The following is a 24,935-nucleotide window of genomic DNA, read 5'->3' as shown; positions in this document are numbered from 1 at the left end:
AGAAAAATGAGTGCCCACAATTATCCTACTCAACCAGACTCCATCCCAGGGCTGTAAAAGGGCAGACTTCTGTTTTAAGTTGTGGTGCAAGGCCTCACATACAACCTGGCATTCATTAGGTCCCAAGTAAATGTGGTTGACTGATGGAACAGTGGCAGGCACTGAACAATGGATTACCAACCAAATTCAAAACTGCTCTGGAAAAGCTAAAGCAAAACCTCCAGGGGAAAGTGGTTTCTAGGTGGCAAACCTTAGCCAGAGCTCATGTGGCCACTGCAGCCCTCTCAACAGTGAGTGGGTGTATTGGAACCCCTGTAGTGGATATGGAAGGTCTGGAGTTTGTGCAGCCTGTGGCAATGTTCTTTTTACCTGAGCATGGACTTTGCTCCAGCACTGACAGAGGCTTGTACTGGAGTTTTGTCCTGCAAACTGATTAGATTCCTTATCACTGTGGCTGTGAATTTCAAGTCCCAGCTCACTGTAGCACCCATTTTCCCAGTATCTCAGGCTATGCAACTGACCCAAGTTTCCTTCTACCTTTGTTTGTGCTCACCAAATTAGCATTTACAACTATTTTCTATTTTTTTTTTTTTTTTTTTTGCAGTTGTCGTCGTTTCGCTGGCCTGGGCTGAGTTCAAACCTGTCAGCCTCGATGCATGTGGCCAGCGCTGCAATCACTGTGCTACGGTTGTTGAGCCTATTTTCTACTTTTATAACAAAACCCACTACTGCTATTTAAAGTGTCCCCAGAGGAGTCAGAGCCTGGGCCCCAGAAGTCCTCTGCTATCCTATAGGCCTCTTGCCAGGGCCTGAGTGTACACAGCCAGGGGCTGTCTGAAAACCAGTTCCTAATCTTTGGGTGTAACTTTCAATCTTTGGTTCTTAAATTGTTGCTCTTACAGCTTGATTCCTGACTTGGTTTGAGAGGAAGGCATAGTGATTGTGACCTGTTATCAAACTATGCTGTGCAAAGGAAGACCTACCTAGCTTTGTCAAAGAACCAATGTAGCCAGGTGCAGTGGCAGTGTGTGCCTATATTCTCAGCCAAATGAGAGATCTCTTGAGCCCAAGAATTTGAGTCTAGCCTGGACAACATTGTAAGACCCCATCTCTTAAAGTTAAATTAGAAACAATGAGCCAGGCTGTGTGCCTGTGGTTTAGTGGTTAGGGTGCCAGCCACATGCTCCGGAGCTGGTGGGTTTGAACCTGGTTAGGGCCTGCTAAACAAACAAACAAAAAATAGCCAGGTGTGGCTCGGTGCCTGTAACACAGTGGTTATGGTGCCAGCCACATACATGGAGGTTGGTGGGTTCAAACCTGGCTCAGGCCAGCTAAACAACAACAACTGCAACAAAAAGCTGGGGCTTGTGGTGGGTACCTATAGTACCAGCTACTTGGGAGGCCAAGGCAAGAGAATCGCTTAAGCCTAAGAGTTTGAGGTTACTGTGAGCTGTGATTTCACAGCACTCTACTGAGTGCAACTAAGTGAGACTCTGTCTCAAAAACAAAACAAAAAAACAATGAGCCAATGTATTAATGCTAACAAAAGCCAGGAGTGGAACTTTTCTCTTAAACTCACCACTGCCAGGCCCCAGTACTGCTACTGCTGCTGGGCAGATCTCTTATATTCACCCCTTTAGAGTTATTGTCCTCACTCTAAAGGCAACCTTGCAGCTGATGTTCTAGGGAGTCTCCACCTGAAACCACAGCCATGTGTCCATGCAGGAATAGCTGACTGCCACACAGCAAGGTTACTAATTTAGCTTTCTTTGGAGGTACTATTTCAAGCCTATAGCCAAAGCTTATGACTACAGGCTGAAGTCTCTGGATTCCTCCCTATTCTCTGCCCAGTAAGGTCATCAGGCTAAGCAAAGCATCTTTTTTTTTTTTTTTGAGACGGAGTCTCACTTTGTCATCTCAGTAGAGTACTGTGGCATCATAGCTCACAGCAACTTCAAACTCTTGGTCTTAAGCAATTCTCTTGCCTCAGCTTCCCAGGTAGCTGGGACTACAGGCACCTGCCTGTTTTTTAGAGATGGAGTCTCACTTTTGCTCAGGCTGGTCTCGAACTCCTGAGCTCAGGCAATCCACCATCTCAGCTTCCCAGAGTGGTAGGATTACAGGCATGAGCTACCTTTGGCTGGCCAGCCAAAGCATCTTTTTTTGTAGGAAAAGGAAAATACCCTGCAGATTGAAACCAAGTAGTAGCTAAGCAACTTCTAGTTCCTTCTTTTCTTTGCTCTAGCACCAACACAAAAACAAAATTTCCAACTTAAATTCTATAAAAAGACATTGTAAAGGGGCCAGCCATAGAGCTACAAGCTTCTCTGTATTTGATATGCTTTTGTTCAGGAGTGCAGCTAGTCCAATTCAGTTGGTGGGCTGTGGTATTCTTGGCAAAAGATCTTGTTTGTAAAGGGGGAAGGGTTTCTGAAAGAAAGCAGTCATTACCAACATTTTGCTCTAAGAGGGTCTGTGTTAAGTGCTCTTATGTTTGCATTCTGGCAGCCTTAAAGATAATAGAGAACCCCTCGAGCATTACAGAAAGAATCACTAAATTGTTCAGGTAGGTGGAGCTTGGGGGGAATCTTTTCAGAGGCTGATTCCCTTTATACAAATTCTCAGCCCAGTGGCACTTTATGAATCTGAGTTTTCCAAGTAAGACTTCAGATCAGCCAATCTTTCCCCCCAAAGACTACAGGAACATCATACTTGTAACCAGGACCATCACCAACCATAAAGACTTTCTCTGACTAAAAGGTCATTTTCTTTCTCTCAGGAGACCATATTCTATAAATTATACTTTAGAGTCTTCTAAACATATTAATCCAAGAGTCACTGATGAAAGCAACATGTAGCCAAGCTTTAGCACTTAGTGAAATGCCAGAGTTCCTGAAAGTCATTCCATATGCAAGTTTCTCATTAAAGTCTGAATATGTCATATGCCAAAGAGAAAGCCTAGAGCCCATGTCCTTCTAAGGTTCTTAAATTCTAACCATTAAGGAGCTAATGTTTAACTGTGTGACAATCACATACTCAACCTGATTTGGAATGGGCACAGCTCATTCATCTTTTTAGCCTAACTAAAAAAAATTCCTAGTCCATACTACTGATGGAGGAAATATTCCTCAAGACATTCCTGAATTACTGAATTTAAAAACAGTAGTGATGGTGGGGAAGGCTTATTGAAAGAATGGCACAAACATTTCTCCTTTGTTTAAACAAAGTCAATCCCTTTTTTTTTTTGAGACAGAGTTTCACTATGTCATATTCGGTAGAGTGCTATGGTGTCACAGCTCAGAGCAACCTTCACCTTTTGGGCTTAAGTGATTCTCTTGCCTTAGCCTCCCAAGTAGCTGGGACTACACGCACCCACCACAATGCCTGGCTATTTTTTTTGTTGCAGTTGTTGTTGTTTAGCTGGCTTGGGCCGGGTTTGAACCCACTAGCCTTGGTGCATGTGGCCAGCACCGTAACCACTGTGCTACAGGTGCCAAGCCCAGAGTCAGTCCTTTCAACAATAAAATTTCGTTCCTATTATCTTTGTTTTCTGTTATATATTAGCATAACTGAAGATAACTATCCTTTCCCCCCTATTTGATAATAGCTCATTTTTTTAACTAGATGATAAACTGAAAGGAGCCACTATATTGGCACAGGCACCTCTCCTATGGACAATTTTTTTTTTTTTGAGCGAGAGTTGCTGGCTTGGGCTAGAGTGCAGTGGTGTCACTATAGCTCACTGCATCCTCTATTTCTTGGGCTCAAGTGATCCTCCTGTTTCAGCCTCCCAAGTATCTAGGACTGTAGGCACACACCACCAAACCTGGCTAGTATTTGTTTTTTTGTAGAGATGGGGTCTCCCTCTTGTTTAGGCTGATATCCAACTCCAAAGGTCAGGCAATTCTCCAAGATAGGCCTCTCAGAATGCTAGGATTATAGAAGCCACTATTCCTGGCCAATAAATAGCTTTTCAACTATTGGTTTTCTTGTTTATATACATAATCTGCACATATTGAGATTCTACTAGGACTCTGCATTGCAGAATGCAGTGAAATTAACATCATAAACACCATCAAGTCCCCCAAATTTGATGCTGACCTCCAATAACTTGGTTGAGGTATGAAACACCTTGGATATTAAGTCTGCAGTGTCCTAGGCACCCTGGGGTTATTTCTTAATACTAAATCAATAAATTAAGTAGGTAGGTACTTTTGGTTATTTAGCAAAATATAGCCCCCCTTGGGCGGCGCCTGTGGCTCAGTTGGTAAGGCGCCGGCCCCGTATACCGAGGGTGGTGGGTTCAAACCCAGCCCCGACCAAACTGCAACCAAAAAATAGCCGGGCATTGTGGCAGGCGCCTGTAGTCCCAGCTACTCGGGAGGCTGAGGCAAGAGAATCGCTTAAGCCCAGGAGTTGGAGGTTGCTGTAAGCTGTGTGAGGCCACGGCACTCTACCGAGGGCCATAAAGTGAGACCCTGTCTCTACAAAAAAACAAAACAAAACAAAAACAATATAGCCCCCCTTTTTTATTGAGACAAGAGTCTCACTTTGTTGGCCTTGGTAGAGTGCTGTGGTGCTATAGGTTGCAGTAATCTCAAACTTGTGGGCTCAAGTGATCCTCTTGCCTCAGCCTCCCAGGTAGCTGGGACTACAGGCGCCTGCCACAACATCCAGCTATTTTTTAGAGATGGAGTATCGCTCTTGCTCAAGCTGGTCTTGAATTACTGAGCTCAGGCAATCCACCTGCTTCAGCCTCTCAAAATATAGCACTTTTAATAGTTTTCATCTCTACTACCTTCCACCAATATAAGAATTTAAATCAGTTCCAGAAGTTATTAATATTAATGAAACTTTGGGGGTTAGGAGGGGCTGTCCTATAGACTCATGAAAATTTCCAGGAAGGGGAAAAAAGTGTGATTTATTGGTAAGTCATAATCTGTTATATCACAGACCAGAAAGAGTGTTCCTATATTTCAGACTGATTTACATTAAAAAGAGTTGGAAAATGGTGCAGGAAAACATTTTTTCTTTTTTCTGAGACAGAGTCTTACTATGTCGACCTCAGTAAAGTGCGGTAGTGTCACAGCTCACAGCAACCTCAAACTCCTGAGCCCAAGAAATTCTCTTGCCTCAGCCTTCCAAGTAGCTGGGACCACAAGAGCCCACCACAATGCCTGGCTGTTTTTTTTTTTTTTGAGACACAGTTTTACTATGTCACCCTCGGTAGTGCTGTGGTGTCACAGCTCACAGCAACTTACAACTCTTGGGCTTAAGCGATTCTCTTGCCTTAGCCCCCCAGTAGCTGGGACTACAGGTGCCCACAACACCCAGCTATTTTTCGGTGCCCACAACACCCAGCTATTTTTTGGTTGTAGCTGTCATTGTTGTTTGGCAGGCCCAGGATGGATTTGAACCCGCCAGCTCTGGTGTATGTGGCTGGCACCCTAGCCACGAAGCTACAGGCATCAAGCCCTGCACCCTGCCCCACCTTTCTTGGTTGAGACCATGTCTCAAGTTGTCGCCCTGGATAGAGGGCTGTGGCATCATAGCTCACAGCAACCTCCAACTCTTGGGCTCAAGCAATCCTCTTGCCTCAGTTTTTCTATTTTTAGAAGAGATGCAGTCTCAATTTTTGCTTAGGCTAGTCTTAAACCTGTAAGCTCAAACTAACCACCCACCTCAGTCTCCCAGAGTGCTAGGATTACAGGCGAGAGCCACCGGGTCTGGCCAGGAAAACCTTTTCATTTGAGTAGTTGTAAGTCTGTATCTAACTAAAACAACTTAAGTTTATTTCTACAAATTGGGTTAAATATTTAAGTTCAATACAATTCCCAACACTAATCTCAATCTCTTAATATTTCTTTAAGAGACAGTGTCTTACTTTGTCACTCTCAGTAGAGTGCTGTGATGTCATAGCTCACAGCAGCCTCAAACTCTTGGGCTCTAGTGAGTCTCTTGCCTCAGCCTCCCGAGTAGCTGGGACTACAGGCACCCGCCACAACGCCCAGCTATTGTTTTTGTTTGTTTTGTTTAGCAAGCCCAGTCCATTGGAACCCACCAGCCCCAGAGCATGTGGCCAGTGCCCTAAGCACTGAGTTATGGGCGCCCAGCCTTAATATTTCTTAAGGGATAGTACAGTTGCTGGTTCAAAGACCAGACTGGGTTCAAATCCCAGCTCTACCACTTACTGGCTGCTTGACCTTCAGCAAATTGCTTCATTTCTCTGTACCTAGTTTCCGCATCTGTAATATAACAATGCCTACCCCTCATAGGGTTACTGTGAATTTGAAATTAAATAATATCTGTTAAAGTGCTTAGTGCCCTGCATAGATTGTCGTACGGTAGAGGTATTGTTACAAAGGAAGTATATCACAAATGCATTTAAATTTCAACATAAATCCACCAATATAACTTTGTACCAACAAAGTAATATCTTTTCTAGCTTCTTGCCATACCATACATTTGTAAAATTGACGTAGAGGTTATACGTGAAGGTTATATGTATTTTTTGTATGACATAGCCTTGTAAACCTGTAACAAGGCTGAAGGGGGGAAAAAACAAACAAACAAACAGTGAGGAGTTACTTAGAGATGGAACCTTCTTAAGGATTTTCTCCAAAAAATGTGGACCGAGTATGAGTTTTATGCATGTGTTAAACTTAAGAGTTATAACTCACTGAGTTTCCTGCAGAGTAAGATGTAATTCACTAATAATTATCAATACTTGAAATGTTCCCATTTTAAATTGGAACAGAAAAAAATAGGTTAAGGATAAAAATGGATATTAAAGCAGTAACCAAATAGCATTTAATGAAATAAGAGAGGAGACCCTCACAGCTACTGCATTTTTAATCTTGGAGTTACTGGAATAAATGTCTGTAATTTGTTTTAGAACTTTTATAGTTTTAAAATCACCACATATTTAATATGACCATAAAGTACTTTTAAATCAAGCATCTTTTGGTGGTGGTGGGGGAAAGCCATCATCCCAGTGAGTGAATTCTCCATTCGTACCAAAGTTTCCTAAAATCATACACTTAACCCAGAATTTGCCAAGTGCTAACTTTTAAAGGGAAATGTTAGCATTTAGCCATTCAGTGTTAAGCTCTGCTTAATGAATAGAAGCTGTAGATACTGCCATCCTCTAACCCAGTCTTCTAACAGAGAAGAAGTTTATTCCCAGGAGACTAGTCTGGTTATGACAAGAAACTCTTAGGGTTACTGAAATAGCTGTTTTTTACTACTAGAGAGACTACACAGGTGATTCAACAGAATTTACTTGTATATTTTCAATCTTCTATACTATTTGAAGGCATAGGATAGCTTTATATTAGCTTTCTACAATACTGTGTTTTAAATTTATCCAGCAAACTAAGATGCAGTACAACTTTTATACAACTTAGGAGATTAAAAAAATCTCCACAAGAGAAAGCAACTCAGCAGGCCCCAGTGTTAAAACATTTCCCCAGAATAAACAGATATGCAACTGCATTTAAAGGTAGTTTTCAAATATTTAAATTACACCAAGATTCCTTTCAAATAAATGTGCCTTACTCAAACCAATGCAACCAATTCATTGTTTATGGTGGGGCCTGAATTTTTGGCAAATGTTTATCATTTTACTTTAATTTACTTTTAAAGTGCTACCAAGCAGCAAAATAAGTTGCATCAATTCTCTGCTCAGGGCAGAGGGGCCAACCATGAAATTGCAAAAGGTACAGTTTTAACAGTAAGTAATGCATGAACTGTAACAACTGGCTGAATGAAGTACAGGCTTGGACATAATCAAACCAGTTATGTCTAGAATTACTCAACTGAAACTAATATAGGTACATTCAAAATAAAGTTGGAGATTATAAGATTATAACTGGTATTTAGAATCAAATTTGAAGACTTTCTTGATAAAATATAATTATGTTCTTTTGAAATTGGAAATGAACTTATTAACTGATGGAGAGCTAGAGACTTATTAACCCCTCCTACACAGATGAAGGAAATAAGTGACAAAGTCTCTTGCACTGAAGTTATGTATTTTAACAGCTTTACATGTAATATTCATATATAAAAAACTTTAAGTGCTTTTCTCCAATTTAAAAATCTAAAGAATTCAAAAATAAGGCATTCAATATTTGAAAAAAGTACAGATTTACAAAATGTGTATATTCTGTCATGAAAACTCCACACCAACATTATACACTTGGAAAAAAATACAAACAGGATATATTACAAATTTATGCAGCAATAACTTAGTTCACACCATGCAATAAAAAGTACATTAATCAAGATACACAAGCTTTTGTAGGTTCTAAACTGAAGGACTTTTTTCTTTTTTCTGCAGAATCCTTAAAACCTGTGGCACTTAAAATTTGTTAGCCTTTCTACTCAAGAGGTAAATTATACACAACAATGATGAAAAGATTAACAGACCAGTTGTCTATTAGGAATCATTCCAGCTTTGTTCAACAATGGCCGAAACTCTTTTCTCATATTCTCGTTTGTTCTCCTGATATAGCTGTGCTGCCTGGCTATTTGCTGGACTGTTTGGATTCGGTTCATCCAGCAGAGACTAGAAGGAAAAGAGAAGACAAGACAGATTTACAGAGTTACTCTTTATATTAACAGGTCAGATATGGTGTATAGAAAAGTTATACAAAACAACAGAAATTATTTCAGAGATTAGTATGCCACATAGTTTTAGGTCTAAATCTTTTCAAAAAGGGCTTGATAGGGTGACGCCTGTGGCTCAGTGAGTAGGCACCAGTCCCATATTTCTTTTTTTTTTATTTTTTTATTTTATTTTTTTTATTGTTGGGGATTCATTGAGGGTACAATAAGCCAGTTACACTGATTGCAATTGTTAGGTAAAGTCCCTCCAGTCCCATATTTCAAGTGTGGCGGGTTCAAACTGGGCCCAGCCAAACAGCAAGAAAAAAATAGCCGGGCATTGTGGCAGGCACCTGTAGTCCCAGCTACTTGGAAGGCTGAGGCAAGAGAATCACCTAAGCCCAGGAGCTTGGAGGTTGCTGTGAGCTGTGTGAGGCCACGGCACTCTACTGAGAGGGATAAAGTGAGACTCTGTCTCTACAAAAAAAAAAAAAGAAAAGAAACAGCTTGATAAATATAGTAATGAGAGGTTTACTGCTGCTGAAAAGCTTAAGCTGCTTCTTTTTTTTTTTTTTTTTTTAAGCTTAAGCTTCTAAAACAAATAAATCTTAATTGCCTTAAGACCTCCAATTTCGGGCGGCGCCTGTGGCTCAGTCGTTAAGGCGCCAGTCCCATATACCGAGGGTGGCGGGTTCAAACCTGGCCCCGGCTGAACTGCAACCAAAAAATAGCTGGGCATTGTGGCGGGCACCTGTAGTCCCAGCTACTCGGGAGGCTGAGGCAAGAGAATCGCTTAAGCCCAGGAGTTGGAGGTTGCTGTGAGCTGTATGATGCCATGGCACTCTACCGAGGGCCATAAAGTGAGACTCTGTCTCTACAAAAAAAAAAAAAAAAAGACCTCCAATTTCAAAGAAATTAGAAAAGAATATTCTTCAGCATACTGAGACTTTCTCATTAACCATGGAGATAAACAACCTAATTTGGTTAAGGTATTATACCCATAAATACTTTTGTAACCAACATTGCCAATGGTAAACTCTATTGTTGTGGTAACTTAGCAAATGTTGGACAGTAAGTTGGGCGGTGTGTGTAAATCTTATTCCCTTTAATCAACAAAACATACATTTACTAGTGAGAGAATGAAATAGGAAGGTTGAAATCAATCTTTGTAAGATTATCTGAATTAAAAGAGGAAATGTGATAGAAAAAAGTTTTAAAAGGTCACAAACCAAAATATTATTCTGCTCCTCTCAATCCATACAACTAAGACATCCCCTCAATTCCACCCCTCCAAAACTCATTCAAGATCTATTCTGAGGGTGGCACCTGTGGCTCAGTTAGTAGGGCGCCGGCCCCATATTCTGAGGGCAGCTGGTTTGAATGTGGCCTCGGCCAAACTGCAACAAAAAAATAGCCAGGCCTTGTGGTGGGCACCTGTAGTCCCAGCTATTCGGGAGGCTGAGACAAGAGAATCGCCTAAGCCCAGGATTTGGAGGTTGCTGTGAGCTGTGATGCCACATCACTCTACCAAGGGCAACAAAGTGAAACTCTGTCTCTGAAAAGAAGATCTATTCTGAAATATTCAGACAGCTGGAAGTGCCCATAGCTTAGTGGGTAGGGTGCAGGCCACATACACCGAGGCTGGCAGGTTCAAACCCATCCTGGGCCAGATAAAATCAACAATGACAGCTACAATAAAAAACTAGGCCATGGGCGGCGCCTGTGGCTCAGTGAGTAGAGCACCGGCCCCATATGCTGAGGGTAGCGGGTTCAAACCCAGCCCCAGCCAAACTGCAATAAAAAAATAGCCGGGCATTGTGGCGGGTGCCTGTAGTCCCAGCTGCTCGGGAGGCTGAGGCAAGAGAATCGCGTAAGCCCAAGAGTTAAGAGGTTGCTGTGAGCCGTGTGACATCATGACACTCTACCAGAGGGCGGTACAGTGAGACTCTGTCTCTACAAAAAAAAAAAAAAAAAAAAATAGGCCAGTGTTGTGGCGGGTGCCTGTAGTCCAGCTACTTGGGAGGCTGAGGCAAGATAATCACTTAAGCCCAAGAGTTTGAGGTTCCTGTGAGCTGTGATGCCATGGCACTCTACCGAGGGTGACAGCTGTCTAAAGAAAAAAGAAAAATTCACACTGCTTGGCAAATAGTTACACTACTTTCTTTTCCTTTTCTTTTTTTAAATAAAATTTTCTTGGATAAGGCAACACTCAATGCTTCTCTACATTTAGCAGTTTCTTGAGGTCCTTATGGTTTTTACAAGCAATATTTTTCCCCAAGATTTTTTTTTCCACCACCTCTGGGTATGCACCATTGCACCAATAAAGTTTAACCCGTGAGAACATACAAGTTACACATGATCAGAAAAGGGACAGTGGACTAGTTTCCATGTAGTCAGAAAATCAGTTCTTATCTGATCCCTGCCATTGGTTACCTGGGTCCTAGGGAAGTTAATCTGCTGATGTGGTCTTTAGATTGCTGATTATATCCCACAGAATACTAAAAAACTATACATCCTAACACACACTTACCTGAATTGATGTTAAGATAGAAGATACATCATATGTTGGACTCCATCGATTCTGAAGGATATCTAAACATATGCTACCATCAGCATACACTGCAAAGACAACACTAATTAGTTACATAAGTAACTTTGTCAGACCTGATAGTTAAGAAAAATCACCACAACTAATGTTGCTTAGTCACAAGTGTCAAATGTCAGGTCATAACTCTTCTGTATCATAGGAAAATCTTTATTAAAACTAAGGTCTCCTATTTTTCACCTGCTAAGGTTTGAATGTCCCCTCCAAAACCTATGTTGAAATGTAATTGCCATTTTAACAGTACTGAGAGGTGGGCCTTTAAAAGATGATTCGATTATGAGGGCTTGCTGCTCTCATGGATGGATTAATGCCATTATATCAGGAGTGGGCTCATGAAAAGATGAGTTCAGCTTGACTTCCTGTCTTGTGTGCTTGCTTTGCTTGCCCTTCTGCTTTCCACCATGGGATGCCACAGCACAAAGGCCCTTGCCAGGTGATGGTCATGCTCTTGGACTTTTCAGTCTTCAGAACCATGAACCAAATAAACTTCTATTGAACTTCTATTATAAATCATTACCTAGTCTTCATATTTCATTAGAGAGACTAAGTACCTTGTCATCAGGATGCAAAGAGGTAAATTTTTCAACACATACCACATAGCAATCTGTTTATATTCCATATTTCTTTTTTTTATATTTCATGTTTCTAAATAGTCTTAAATAAAGCTCTTGAAAAACTATTTATTGACATAGCAATTCCCCTCCTAGAAATTATTCTAAGGAAATAATCATGGACATACACAAACATTTATTTGCCAGATGTTCGCTATAATACTATTAATAGGAGTGAAAAACTAGAAACTACCTTGTGGCCCATGAATATTGGGCCTGCTAAGTAAGTAATGGCACATTCATATAACCAATACCAATAGTCACGAGAAATGGTATTTATATATCTGCTGTTTATTTAGGTAGAAAGACACCCATACTGTATTGCCCTAAGAGACAAATTTTTAATTATTTATATTGGATAATTCCATATTTTGGCAAAAGAATTATATATAAATATTTTCATTCAAAGTATATGTAGTCATAAAAACATTTATTGTAAGCTGAAATGCCAACATGTAAGCAGTGGATATCTGTGTATAGCAGGATTATTAATGATCCTAATTTTCTTTATACTTCCTTGTATTTATGATTTTGTTCTGCAATGAGTATAATATATTCCTTTCATAATAATAAAAAACCCCAAGTGATTAACGTGTATTAAGTCTTAAATATTTGGGAGGATCCCCCCTCCCTTAGATTATGTGAAAACATAAGCAATAAACAAATTTTTTACCCACTTGTGAGACTATCTTCAGAATAAATTTCTAGAAGTAGAATTGCTATGTTGACAAAGGGCAAATGCATCTAAGTGTTACAGATCCTGCTAACTGTGAAAGCTTCATAGAGCAAGCCAGAATAGTCCATATAAAAAGAGGGATAAGTGAGGGTTTTCCCACAGAACAGGGAACAAATCACACTTATGTTCTGTCATTCCTCAGGGCTCTATTTTAGGCCCTTTTCTTTTCACCCTTTATATACCCACTGGGCAATCCTATAAACTCCCACGACCTCAATTACTATTTATGTGCTCAGAATCCCAATTGTTAGCCTCTGCCCTCTATCGCTCAGCTTCACAGCAGCATAACCAACTACTTATTTTCCTATCCCATGAGAATATTAAACTTAGCATGCCCAAAGCAAAAACCAGCACCTCTGTAAAAACCATAAAAATATAAAACAATTGTAAGGTTTTGAACTAGAAATTAATTTTGAGAATCCAAAAGTAACTATACCCCAATGGTTTGTCAAATGATGAATGGATAAAATGCAGTATTTCCATAAAATGGAATATTATTTAGCAAGAAAAATGAAGTGAAGATACATGTTACAACATAGATGAACCCTGAAAACTGCTAAATGAGATTAAGTTGGTTGCAAAGGACAACGTATTATAAGATTCCATTTATATGAAATGTCCAAAATATTTGAATATAGACACAGAAAATAGATAAGTGGTTACCTAGGATGGGAGGAGTGGGTGGCAGAGAAATGAGGAGTGACTTATAATATTTATGGGGTTTTCTGTTGTTCTAAAATTGATCATAGTGATGGTGGCAATAACTGTGATAATAAAAACCACTGGATTATATAATTGAAATGAGTGAAAAGCATGGTATGTAAATTTCAATACATGTTTTTAAAAGAGTAAACTAGAAGGTTAAATAAAGGTTAAATAGCAGAAAAGGGAGACAATAGTATAAATCCGAAGGGATGAGAAAACCAAATACATTTTTTTTTTTAAGATTTGCTTGAGTAGGTAACCTTATGTCTATACATGTATACCCCTATTTATCTACAGTCTTTCCCACCTTAATTTAAAGGCCCTCTTACTATGGTTTAGTTTGATTCAATACCAGGTCTGAGCCAGGTAAAATTACACAGTGCAATAAATGGTAAGTGACTTGGGAATTTCCCTAAAGAAACAGAAAATAAAACTGAACCTATCTTAGCCAAAACCAAAACAACAGCTAGAGGAAAAAGCAAATTTCACAGTAATGAAACATAAAAGGCTGTTACTGAACAGTCATCTTGATTCCAGACACAAACACCTCTCTCCTCTGGATAGGAAACTATTATACAGTGTGCAGTATTAGAGACACAATCAGGAGGACCTCTGAAAATGATCTTCCTAAAAGTCAGTGAGCTGATGAGGAAGACCTATTTAAATGATCAAACATTTTTAAGAAGAAAAAGACCTTCAAGATTTTGGAGAAGTCTTTCACATGGTGATTTATAATCCAGGAATATAAATGTAATATTATCAACAGCAAGAAGTCAAGGAAGACCAAATTTATTACAAAATTGTCATTCAGCCATCATTTAATGAAGAATAGTAACAGATACTGAAGGAAAAAATGGAAAACTGTATTAAAAGCAGTAATTCCACCTTTTTTTTTTTTTTTGAGACTTTCACCGTGTTGCCCCTGGTAGAATGCCGTGGTGTCACAGCTCACAGCAACCTCCAACTCTTGGGCTTAAGCGATTCTCTTGTCTCAGCCTCCTGGGTAGCTGGGACCACAGGCACCCGCCACAGTGCCCGACTATTTTTTGGTTGCAGTTATCATTGTTGTTTAGCAGGCCTGGGCCAGGTTTGAATCCGCCACCTTTGGTGTATTTGGCCGGTGCCCTACTCACTGAGCTATAGGCACCAAGCCAAAAGCACTAATTCCACTTTTAAAAATTCATTCTAAATAAGTGATCATTGGTATCTGAAAAGATTTTTCTTTTTTTTTTTTTATAGTTTTTGGCCGGGGCCGAGTTTGAACCCACCACCTCTGGTATATAGGGCAGGTGCCCTACTCTTTGAGCCACAGGTGCTGCCTGAAAGGATTTATTTTCAATAATGTTCAAAGTGCTATTTAAAATTTTAAACAATTGAAAACTACTAACAATTGGACACTGGTTAAATGGATTATGGTAAATCTATAAGAGAACACTTTTTAGAGAGACTTTAAAAATGGTGTAATAGAATATTAGTAAGAAAAAATGTTCACAACATAAAAAATTACCCCACTTTATATACAACATGATCCCAATTTTGCGGAAACAATTTTTTATATATATGTGTATACGTGTGCATATATATGTGTGTGTATACGTGTGTGTGTGTGTGTGTGTGTGTATATATATATATATATATATAAATAGATACTAACTAACTCTATCATTCTGGCTAGAGTACCGTGGCATCATGACAGCTCATAGCAACCTTAAATTCCTGAGCTCCAGTGATCCTCCTGCCTTAGCCTCCTGAGTAGCTAAGACTACAGGTGCGCACAATCATACCTGGCTAATTTTTTCTACTTTGAGTAGAGATAGGATCTTGCTCTTGCTCAGGCTGGTCTCGAACTCCTGACCTCAAGTGATACTCATGCCTCCGTCTCCCAGAGTGTTAGGATTACAGTTGTGAGCCACTGCTCCCGGCCAAAATTCTATTTTTTAAAAGCTGTATTTTAGGCAACACTTTTGAGGCATCTTTCACATTTCTACAAATAGATACATGTTATTTTATTTATTAGAAACAAAGTCTCACTATGTTGCCCAAGCTGGCCTCCAACTTCCTAGGCTCAAGTGATTCTCCCACTGAAGTCAGCCTCCTGTGCAGCTGGGACTGTGCATGCTCCTGTGCCTGGCTTACATATTACTTTCAATTCAGAAGTTATTAAAACAAAACAGTTTTACCTCAAATTTGAGATTTCATCTACAAAAAGGTAGCTAATATGGACATGGAAGGAGAACCTACAAGTAAGCCCTATTAGTGAAAAGTAAGGGACAAGACCTAAAAGGAGGGAAACAAGTCTCCCTGCTCCCTTTTCATTGCAAAGTCTAATATAAATTGCTACTTACCATTTGGATGAAACATTTTGGATAAAAACCTAACAGTTGGCGGTTTATTTGGATATTCTTCAGAAAATTCTATTACTAGTTTAAAAGTACCTAGATAGAAAACAAACCAAAATAATTACAGTAAAAACAAGCACAACTTTTATTCTCTTCATCAATCAATCCTTAGCCCCTTACTGGTTTTTACACAAATACACAAAAGTTAGTATGTCAATTTGGTTTAGCACACAAAACATACTAAATATACCTCTATGTGACACTGATAACATGTAACATTGGCAAACAGCTGGGGAACAAGGATATTCACGTGTTTATTGGTGAGCATGTTAACTGTCATGTTTTAGGAAGGCAAATAGGCCCTAGCTACCAAGATTTAAAATGCACATTTGGGGAACCACAAATACTTCATTACAGCTGAGAGGGGAGTGCCAAGGGATTCTGAGAGGGACTGACTACCACATAACAAAGGAACCAGACAGGAGGCATGGATGCTTATATAAAGATTGGTGCTGTCCTACACCAATCCCTTCATTTAAATATAACAAGAATCATTACGCTTTAGTATAAATGCCTAACTTTGATTATAGGCCAACATATATGGTACAACATTTTGATCAGTCTAAATCCATACTTAACTACTATTAATAGTTTCATGTTTGTCTATACAGATTTCTTTAGGGTTAAACTATCCAGAGCCCACCTGAAGACTGGAGAGGCCCTCTAATTAAAACCCCTTGGACGTATCCAGTAAGTTGGGACTTACTTCTTTTTTTTTTTTTTAGTTGGGACTTATTTCTAATGAAATCAATAAAACCTTAAAGCATTCCAGATGTCTCTACAAAGTTCTTTCCTTATTTCATTAATGTAGTTAAAAACAAAACAAAACACTCTTTGTCAGTGTAAATTCTAAGCTCCTGGCTTCAGTCTACCATGATTAAAGGTTCATTTTTAGTGAAATATTTTATATCATTGGTCATATACTTGGTATACAACTGTTACCTCCTTACTTTTTTGTTTGGAAATTTTTTCATTTGATAAAAATTTACCTCAAATTTCATAGGCAGTTTCTCCTTTATATATTCACGGTAACATAAATTGTTTTTGTTTTATTTATTTATTTATTTTTTTTACTGAGACCGAGTTTCACCTTGTCACCCTCAGTAGAGTGCAGTGGTGTCATAGCTCACAGCAACCTCAAACTCTTAGGCTCAAACAATTCTCTTGCCTCAGCCTCCCTAGTACCTGGAACTATAGGTGCCTGCCACAAAGCCTGGCTATTTTGTTTGTTTGTTTAGTAGCCCCATAGCACATGGCCAGCTCCCTAAGCACTCAGCTATGGGTTCCCCATATCTTAAATTCTTTAAACATTAAAAGGTCTTTATTTTGTTTTTTTTTTGTGGTTTTTGGCTGGGGCTGGGTTTGAACCCGCCACCTCCAGCATATGGGAGCAGCGCCCTACTCCTTGAGCCACAGGCGCTGACCTTGTTTTGTTTTGAGACAGAGTTTCACTTTGTCACCCTTGGTAGAGTGTCATGACGTCACAGCTCACAGTAACCTCAAACTCATGGGCTCAAGCAATTCTCTTGCCTCAGTCTCCCGAGTAGCTGGGATTATAGGCGCCCGCCACATCGCCCGGCTATAAACTTTGAAAAGTTTTTAACCAGAATATCATTTCTAACATATATATCTTAACTTGATCAAAATTTTAGAAAGAAAAATTATGATTTAAAATTTTCATGTTTGTGATTTTAATTTAAAGGCAAATAATGTTCCCAGCTGCTTGGGAGGCTGAGGCAAGAGAATCACCTAAGCCCAGGAGTTGAAGGTTGCTGTGAGTTATGTGACACCATGGCACTCTACCGAGGGCGATAAAGTGAGACTCTGTCTCTACAAAAAAAAAAAACAAAAAAAAGGCAAATGATGTTACAATTATAATAGTTATTTTTTTTTTGAGACAGAGCCTCAAACTGTCACCCTAGGTAGAGTGTCGTGGCATCACAGCTCACAGCAACCTCTAACTCCTGGGCTCAAGCGATTCTCCTGCCTCTGCCTCCCAAGTAGCTGGGACTACAGGTGCCCGCCACAACGACCGGCTATTTTTTTGGTTGCAGCCATCATTGTTGTTTGGTGGGCCCAGGCTGGATTTGAACCCGCCAGCTTAGGTGTTATGTGGCTGGCACCTTAGCCGCTTGAGCCACAGGTGCGGATAAAATGTTTGGTTCTTTAATAACCAGGTTGTAAAAATTCCTGAAATTTTAACAACTGGCTCTCATGAATCAGTATAGGCTGCCTCTAGTGCACCACTGGTTAAGCCTATTGACATCTGTTATATTAGAAATTATAACAGAAGGGCGGCGCCTGTGGCTCAGTCGGTAAGGCGCCGGCCCCATATACCGAGGGTGGCGGGTTCAAACCCGGCCCCGGCCGAACTGCAACCAAAAAATAGCCGGGCGTTGTGGCGGGCGCCTGTAGTCCCAGCTACTTGGGAGGCTGAGGCAAGAGAATCGCTTAAGCCCAGGAGTTGGAGGTTGCTGTGAGCTGTGTGAGGCCACGGCACTCTACCGAGGGCCATAAAGTGAGACTCTGTCTCTACAAAAAAAAAAAAAAGAAATTATAACAGAAAATCTTAAAGTATTTATTAATTCATTAAAAATAACTACAAACCCATTATATAATAACTAAGATATTTAATGACAAGTATTTCCTCCCCCCAAAAGTTAGTAAGAAATGTGAACGCTATTTTACCAATTTTTTGTACCTTTTTATTGACTGACTCAACAGAAAACAGCTGGATTCTCTTATCTGCTTCTGTGCTCGGGTAATTGTACAATATGCTGTTTGGCTGAAGTATATAAAGGAAATCTGGCCTCACACAAATAGGCTATTGAAAAAGAAAGTATTTTCATAGCCTTTTCAGGTAACTACACATTTTTTTTATATTACACCAAAAATAAAGGTGGTATGTTGCAATGTAACGTGTAATCTGAAATCTTATCAATAACCTTTTTGTACTCAATTACATTAAAATCTGTTGTACTCTGCATAAATCTTTTTTTTTTTTTTTTAGACACAAGAGTCTCATTTTGTTGCCCTCCTTAGAGTGCTATGGTGCCACAGCTCACAGCAACCTCTAGCTCTTGGGCTTAGGCGATTCTCTTGCCTCAGTCTCCCAAGTAGCTGGGACTACAGGCGCCCGCCACAACGCCCAGCTATTTTTTGTTGCAGTTTGGCCTGGGCCGGGTTTGAACCTGCCACTCTAGGTATATGGGGCCAGTGCCCTACTCACTGAGCCACAGGCACTACCCTACTCTGCATAAATCTTTTACCCATCCATAATTTTGTAATATTACGCATTAGTCACTTGTAAAATATTGGCATGCATTTTCCAAATGTTGCCATATTCCATTATATTCATATACTATCCAAAAAAAAAAAAAAAGCCACCCACAATAAGTAATACCCACTGCTAATCTTATCAGGAAAAGTCTTTTAAGTATTGGGAAGCTTTCATTTTTTCATCAGCAACAAATATATTCAGTCATTTTCCTTAACCTGACAACCCATTTAGGTCATTTTAGAGAATATATCTGCCATATATTCAAACCTTAATAACCACAGCTTGTCTGTCAGTCATTCTTTCAAGTAAAAATGTTCCGTGAAAGAAGCAGTGGTTCAAGCTGCAACTCAAACAAATGCAGAAGTATTATGACCACCATGATACTTCGGTATCAGGAAAGGTGTTTTATTCCTACTTCTCATGTCATTACACACATTATTAAAAAGATGTATGTATACTGAAGGGTCAGGCTTAACAATGTCAATAATTTCTACCGTTTCAAGGCATTTTTAAGTAAAACTGACATCTTTTAAAATGCAAAGAATACAATAACAATATAGATTGGTACCACTGTCTTGATTTGTTCTAAGATGCTAAATTGCTTAAGTGCTATTTTTAGCCACCACTGCTTTTGTACCATCAATGCAAATGTCAACATGTCTTAGTATGAACAGTTTTTAATCACATGGATTCACTTAAAGGGTTTCAGAGACCCTCAGGGGTTCAGGGACCATACTTAAGAGCTCCTGGTATAGAAAAAAAGCTAAAGTCCTTAAGTACCTCCTTCAATTCCTTACCCCCACCTAGAGATTGTCACCAACATCACAGTTAATACTGTAACACACATACACACCCATGTATTTAGTAAAAATGTGATACTGCAATAAACATTCTGCAATATTTTTGTCTACTAAGACATATGACCAAATCTACCTTATTCTTATTCTACAGTTGTTGCCAACCTTTTTGGCACCAGGAACGAGTTTCATGGAAACTCGTTTTCATTTTTCCCTTCTGGGTGGGTAGAGAATCTTATAGGAGAAGGGGCTCAGGCAGTGATGTGAGCAATGGAAAGCAAGCAATGGAGAATGGCTATAAATACAGATGAAGCTCCCTTGCTCAGCTGCCACTCACCTGTTGTGTGGCAAGTTCCTCACAGGCCATACACTGACCCATAGGCTTTTCTCCCACTGAGCATTTAAATTATCTCCTTACAAATAGTGCTACATGCCCCATAATCATATCATTGTATACAGTTATGATGTAATAAAAAAAATAAATAAACAAATAGTGCTACAGTCAGTATTCCCGTGCAAATATCCTTACTGGATTAACTCCGAAGTCATTTTGCTAATTATAACAAAACTGCTTAATAATTTAAAACAAATCCATAATTAAGAAAAAATCTTAGTGCCTAGTTAAAAATAATTTAATAAGCTCAATTATAAATATATGTTACAACTAGTTTCCCATTTTCCTGGCTCCTGGTGAAAATACCCAACTTGAGATGCAAAAGATTATTCGGAATGCTTACTACTTATGAGAGTTAATACTAGTAGTACTTAAAGGTACTGGCAGCTATATAGGTTAAAGAAAATTTCAGCTCAACATCCTATCAATATAAACATCAACGTATAAAAAAACATGATTACTACTCTCCTGGTATTTACTTCAGGGCTATCTTTATTGTGCTACAAAGCCACCTAAACGTAAGTTATTCTCAACACAGACCTCACCATCTAGGCTTACAAATATGAAAGTAATAGAGGGACCTGGTTATGAAGGTGACCAAGCTGATGTGGGATGGAGGGTCCCTTATAAATCACAAATTCTCAGTAGCCTTAGTTTTATTGATAGAAAATGGTTGCAAGTAGATCTGTTGATATTACAATTTCCTACTAAAAAGCACCCTCTTACTACTATAGAAAACATAGTTAATTATGACTTACCATCTTCAAAGGGTGTCCCTTCTGGTCTGAAAACAAGAAGATTTCTGATTAAAACAAGTTTTTCATTCTGCTTTTTGCTGATGTTCAATAACGGAAAGGATAAACTCCAACAGACAAAGAGGGGCTCATTTTGTAGTTTAATACCATCTTAGCCCTGGATTTTCACAGAAGCAAGCACAAAGAATAACTTTTATTTTCTAGTGGTTTTTAAGAAACAAAACAAAAAACTTGTCCATAGTTCTAGCACTAAAAGAATTCAGTTCATAAATACTAAGCAGTCATTTGGTAAATATATATATTCTTAAAAGTTATCTTTTCATTTCACAGTAATAAGATGAAAATCAATACCCATTAGATTAAGATAATTATGATACTAAACCAAAGTACCCTGCTTTGTGATAGAGCAGTAACTCTTGCCCAAACTGGCTAAGCATAGCTGATGTCAGCAAAAAAGCCAGATTCTTTTGCTCAGATGTTTACCTTGCCTCCAAATCCCAATTTAATCTTTCCTAAGCAGCAACATAAAGTTTAAGTATTATTTGCAAGGCACATTCAGGATCTCAAAGAGCAGGATAACAGACTGAATGTAACAGAAACAGTTTACCAGAAGGAAGAACTTCATTCATTTTCCACTAGTCTTTAAACATAGACTTCTGTGGAAGTCAAAATTCTGTTTATGAAAGTATTTCTTTTACTTTTTAGGGTAAATTCTAATTTAAAAAGAATTGAGGATGACTAGCAGAAGAAATTAAGAAAAAAAAAAAGACTGAGTAAGAAAAAAAAAAAAGACTGAGTCCAGAAAAACCATAAAATAAATAAGTAAATTTTAAATTAAAAAGCATGTACATGTATGCAATATGTAAAATGTAAGGGTCAAATGGCTTATATTTCCATTCAGACATTTCACATTGGGCTATAAAACATTTTTTATTTAAATTCTTGCTACAATGGAAGTTATCAATTTTTTGGTTCCGAGCCTTTTTACAGCTTCAATGGAATGAGAGCATAAACATTTGCATAGTATATTTTGTACAAAATAATTTTTCTCCCTTATTATTCTATTCCATTTAATTTCAAATCATATTTTTTAAGTAAAACCCAATAGTATTTTTTATTATAAACCCATATGCAGTTACACCAAAGAGTCAATAAATTTCATGTAGTGCCAAAAGCTTTTTTTTTTTTTTTTTTTTTTTAAAGAAATACGTTTTCACTCTGTTGGCCAGGTTGGAGTGCAGTGGTGTGATCACAGCTCACTGCAGCCTTGAACTCCTGGGCTTAAACGATCCTCCTACATTAGCCTTCCAAGTAGCTGGGGCTACGGGTATATGCCAAGTCCAGCACATTTTTTAAAAAAGCTTTTTTAAGAGATGGGGTCTTGTTATGTTGTCTTGGCTAGTGTTAAACTCCTATTAAAACTCAAGTGATCATCCAGCGTTGGCCTCCCAAAGTGCTATGATTACAAGCGTAAGCCACCATGTCACACCCTAAAACTCTTACTGAAAATTTTTTACAAATTAATCTGTAGTTTCAATCCTTAAGAACCTTCATTCTACCTCAGTTTTGTTTCCTAGATAAATGTAACAGATTCACTTTTCTTAAAGAATCACCACACATTTAATTGTTAAATCTTTCAACTCACCCAAATATAACAGCATTCCACTGCATGATGTTGTTTTCAGATGGTGCACCACTGACGCCCACAGGTGGGTCCTCTTGCAATCTAAAAATCCAGAGTGGTAATTTTAAAAGTTGAACAGTAACGCCACTAAGGAGGCCAAACACCTATGGACACTATTTTGGGATTCAAGCGAAATCCATTTCCTTGTTTTTGTGCTGAACTGGAATGAACCATATGACTTAAACATATAGACCAGGTACATATATACTTTTTATTAAATACCTCTCCAAATTATTTAAAAGTCCACAGGGCTTGGAAATCATCCCTCTTCAAAAAACTAGCTTATACAAACTGTCCTCTTGGAAGAAAAAATGTTTTAAAAAACCTCAACAGTAAAAATTATTTTTATAGAAGTACTGATTTTGTTACCAAGCAAAGACTGGGTAAGTCTTAACACAGCTATTTGCACAACATGGCTACAAGGAAAAATAGCAAACTTCAATGTAAACACTAAATGATCAAACATACATTCAATCTAATTAGGAAGCTAGTTTTAAGCAGGAGATTTACTTTATTTGTTTCAGATAGCAATGGTTTTTAAAAATAATCAGAAGCATCAGGTTTTCCACCAGAGCCTATTTTAAAGGTTCTGCAGTAGCACAAAATTTACCTCTCAGACCAGAAGACTCAATATAACTGTTCCAACAGTCGTTATGTTACAGTCAAATTCTTGTAACCAGAAAGACCCCTGGAAAACTTCCAAAGGTGCCATATATTCAACTAAGAATTAAGCAGAGAATTACAGTAGGAAACCAGGGGGGCAATGGACGTGAACTGAAAGCTTTATTCTTTGAATTTTTCATGAGAGTAAATCGAATCTACTGATTTCAAGCTTTAGAGAGGATTTTTTCCACCAAATAGACCATCTCCTTTTAAAGACTGCCACCTCCATCTTAAAAATGCTACACTGTACATACACACAAATATTTATGTAGTCGTTCTCATGTGGCATAATACTTTGCTAATAGTCTACATAAAAATAGCTTTTAATCAATTTCAAGCAAATTAGGCCACCATAACCATTAGACTTCAATACTATTTGATAACTACCTTTAAATGGCTAAGAGAAGCTAGGAATGAATAAGCTGGCCAAAACCCAAAACAATGGCTTTCCAATGCTTCACAGAAAATAAACCTAAATGGCCGTGATTAAACGTTAACTTCATAAGCGGCAAATCTAAGTTTTTGTACTGAATATTTCGTCTCAATCAAGGCAGGTCTCCTCAGGAATCTTCCCCCCAAATTGCAGAGTATCGTAATGCTAAGTTTTCTCACTCCTTTTTTAATGTACGTGGTACCTCTAAGTATTCACCACAAAATAAACTGAAAGACAAAGTCGTTCTCTCCTCATAAACCCAAGCCTCCTGGCAAATCCTATTTTACAAAAGGAGGCGCAGGGAGTATCAGATTAGCGCCAGTCTGAGGAAAGGCATTTTTCCAGACTTTGGAGGCTATAGATAGGGCTTTATTCACCAGCCAGAGCTGAGTTCCAGAAGGCACTGGCAGCCAGAGTGGCCAGCTTTAAGGTCCCAGAGCTCTAAGTCGGTTCTCAAGGTCTTTCAGGCAGGCGGGGGCAGTCGGGTTTCGGGGGGAATGGGTTAACAACCCCCGGACCTTGCGCAGTAGACCCCACCCTCACTGCAGAAAAGAAGGGGGGTTGCTTTTCGCCCCAACCCTGATCCTCAGAGAAGACTGCGAGGCCGGGGAACAAAGCTGACTGGTGCAGCAGAAGAGGAAAAATCTCCCGGAAGGGCTCACTTGTATGGGACAAGAAGAGGACGCCGCAGGGTGCAGGGACAGGATGTTTGATCGCTTAGGGGAGACGTGGGGCAGGTGGCCGAAATGGACAGCAGGGAACCCTAGGCCAGCCGATCGCCACCTTTTTACTTTCTAGGGGGAGTGGGGGAGGAGGTGTATCGAAATTTCTTGGGCTGCCAAAGTGGGCAGCAATGATCAGGAATTGGGAGCTAAGGATAAGAATGGGCTTCCGTCGGTCCCGCTGGGCCCGCAGCCAGTCCTCTTAAGAGTTATAAGAGAGGTGTCCAGATCCCCGCCCTGCAGCCCCTCAGCTTTGGGGAGGAGTCGTCATCCAGGCGAAAGTGAAGGCCCTTACCGCTTGAAATCCCGCATGAGCCTCCTCCTGGCCGGGGTCGACATGCTCCCCAGCTGCCCCGCGGTCAGTCTGAAAGAAAAGAGTCCCACGCAGCCCCCCCACCCCCCGGCGCAGCGGTCGAATCACTGTGGGTCACCACCGCCGCCGAGACTGCACAAACAACCCTGCAATGACGTCTCCCTCCGCCGCCTCCAGATCCCTCCGCCCTCAGCCAGTACCACATAGCCTGGGGGTGAAGGAGAAGGGCTA

General features: G+C 39.5%; 1 protein-coding gene across 2 annotated transcripts; it reads right to left on the bottom strand.

The window, feature by feature from the left end:
- Positions 1 to 7,262: 7,262 nt before the first annotated feature.
- UBE2B (ubiquitin conjugating enzyme E2 B) lies at positions 7,263 to 24,865 on the bottom strand. Of its 2 annotated transcripts, XM_053566149.1 has the most exons (6): positions 24,687 to 24,860; positions 22,535 to 22,615; positions 20,893 to 20,918; positions 15,610 to 15,699; positions 11,138 to 11,226; positions 7,263 to 8,569 (listed from the first exon to the last, which is right to left on the bottom strand). In XM_053566149.1, the coding sequence occupies exons 1-6, from the start codon at positions 24,728 to 24,730 to the stop codon at positions 8,441 to 8,443; spliced, it is 459 nt and encodes a 152-aa protein (XP_053422124.1). In that variant the 5' UTR covers positions 24,731 to 24,860; the 3' UTR covers positions 7,263 to 8,440. The 2 variants fall into 2 exon arrangements, with proteins under 2 accessions (XP_053422124.1, XP_053422126.1); XM_053566151.1 differs by lacking the exon at positions 15,610 to 15,699 and having other exon boundaries at positions 24,687 to 24,865.
- Positions 24,866 to 24,935: the final 70 nt, after the last annotated feature.

The sequence above is a fragment of the Nycticebus coucang genome, chromosome 17, assembly GCF_027406575.1.
Source record: "Nycticebus coucang isolate mNycCou1 chromosome 17, mNycCou1.pri, whole genome shotgun sequence".
Taxonomy (NCBI): Eukaryota; Metazoa; Chordata; class Mammalia; order Primates; family Lorisidae; genus Nycticebus; species Nycticebus coucang.
Note: the sequence above shows the minus strand (reverse complement) of the source record. Positions and strands in the feature narration are given on the sequence as shown.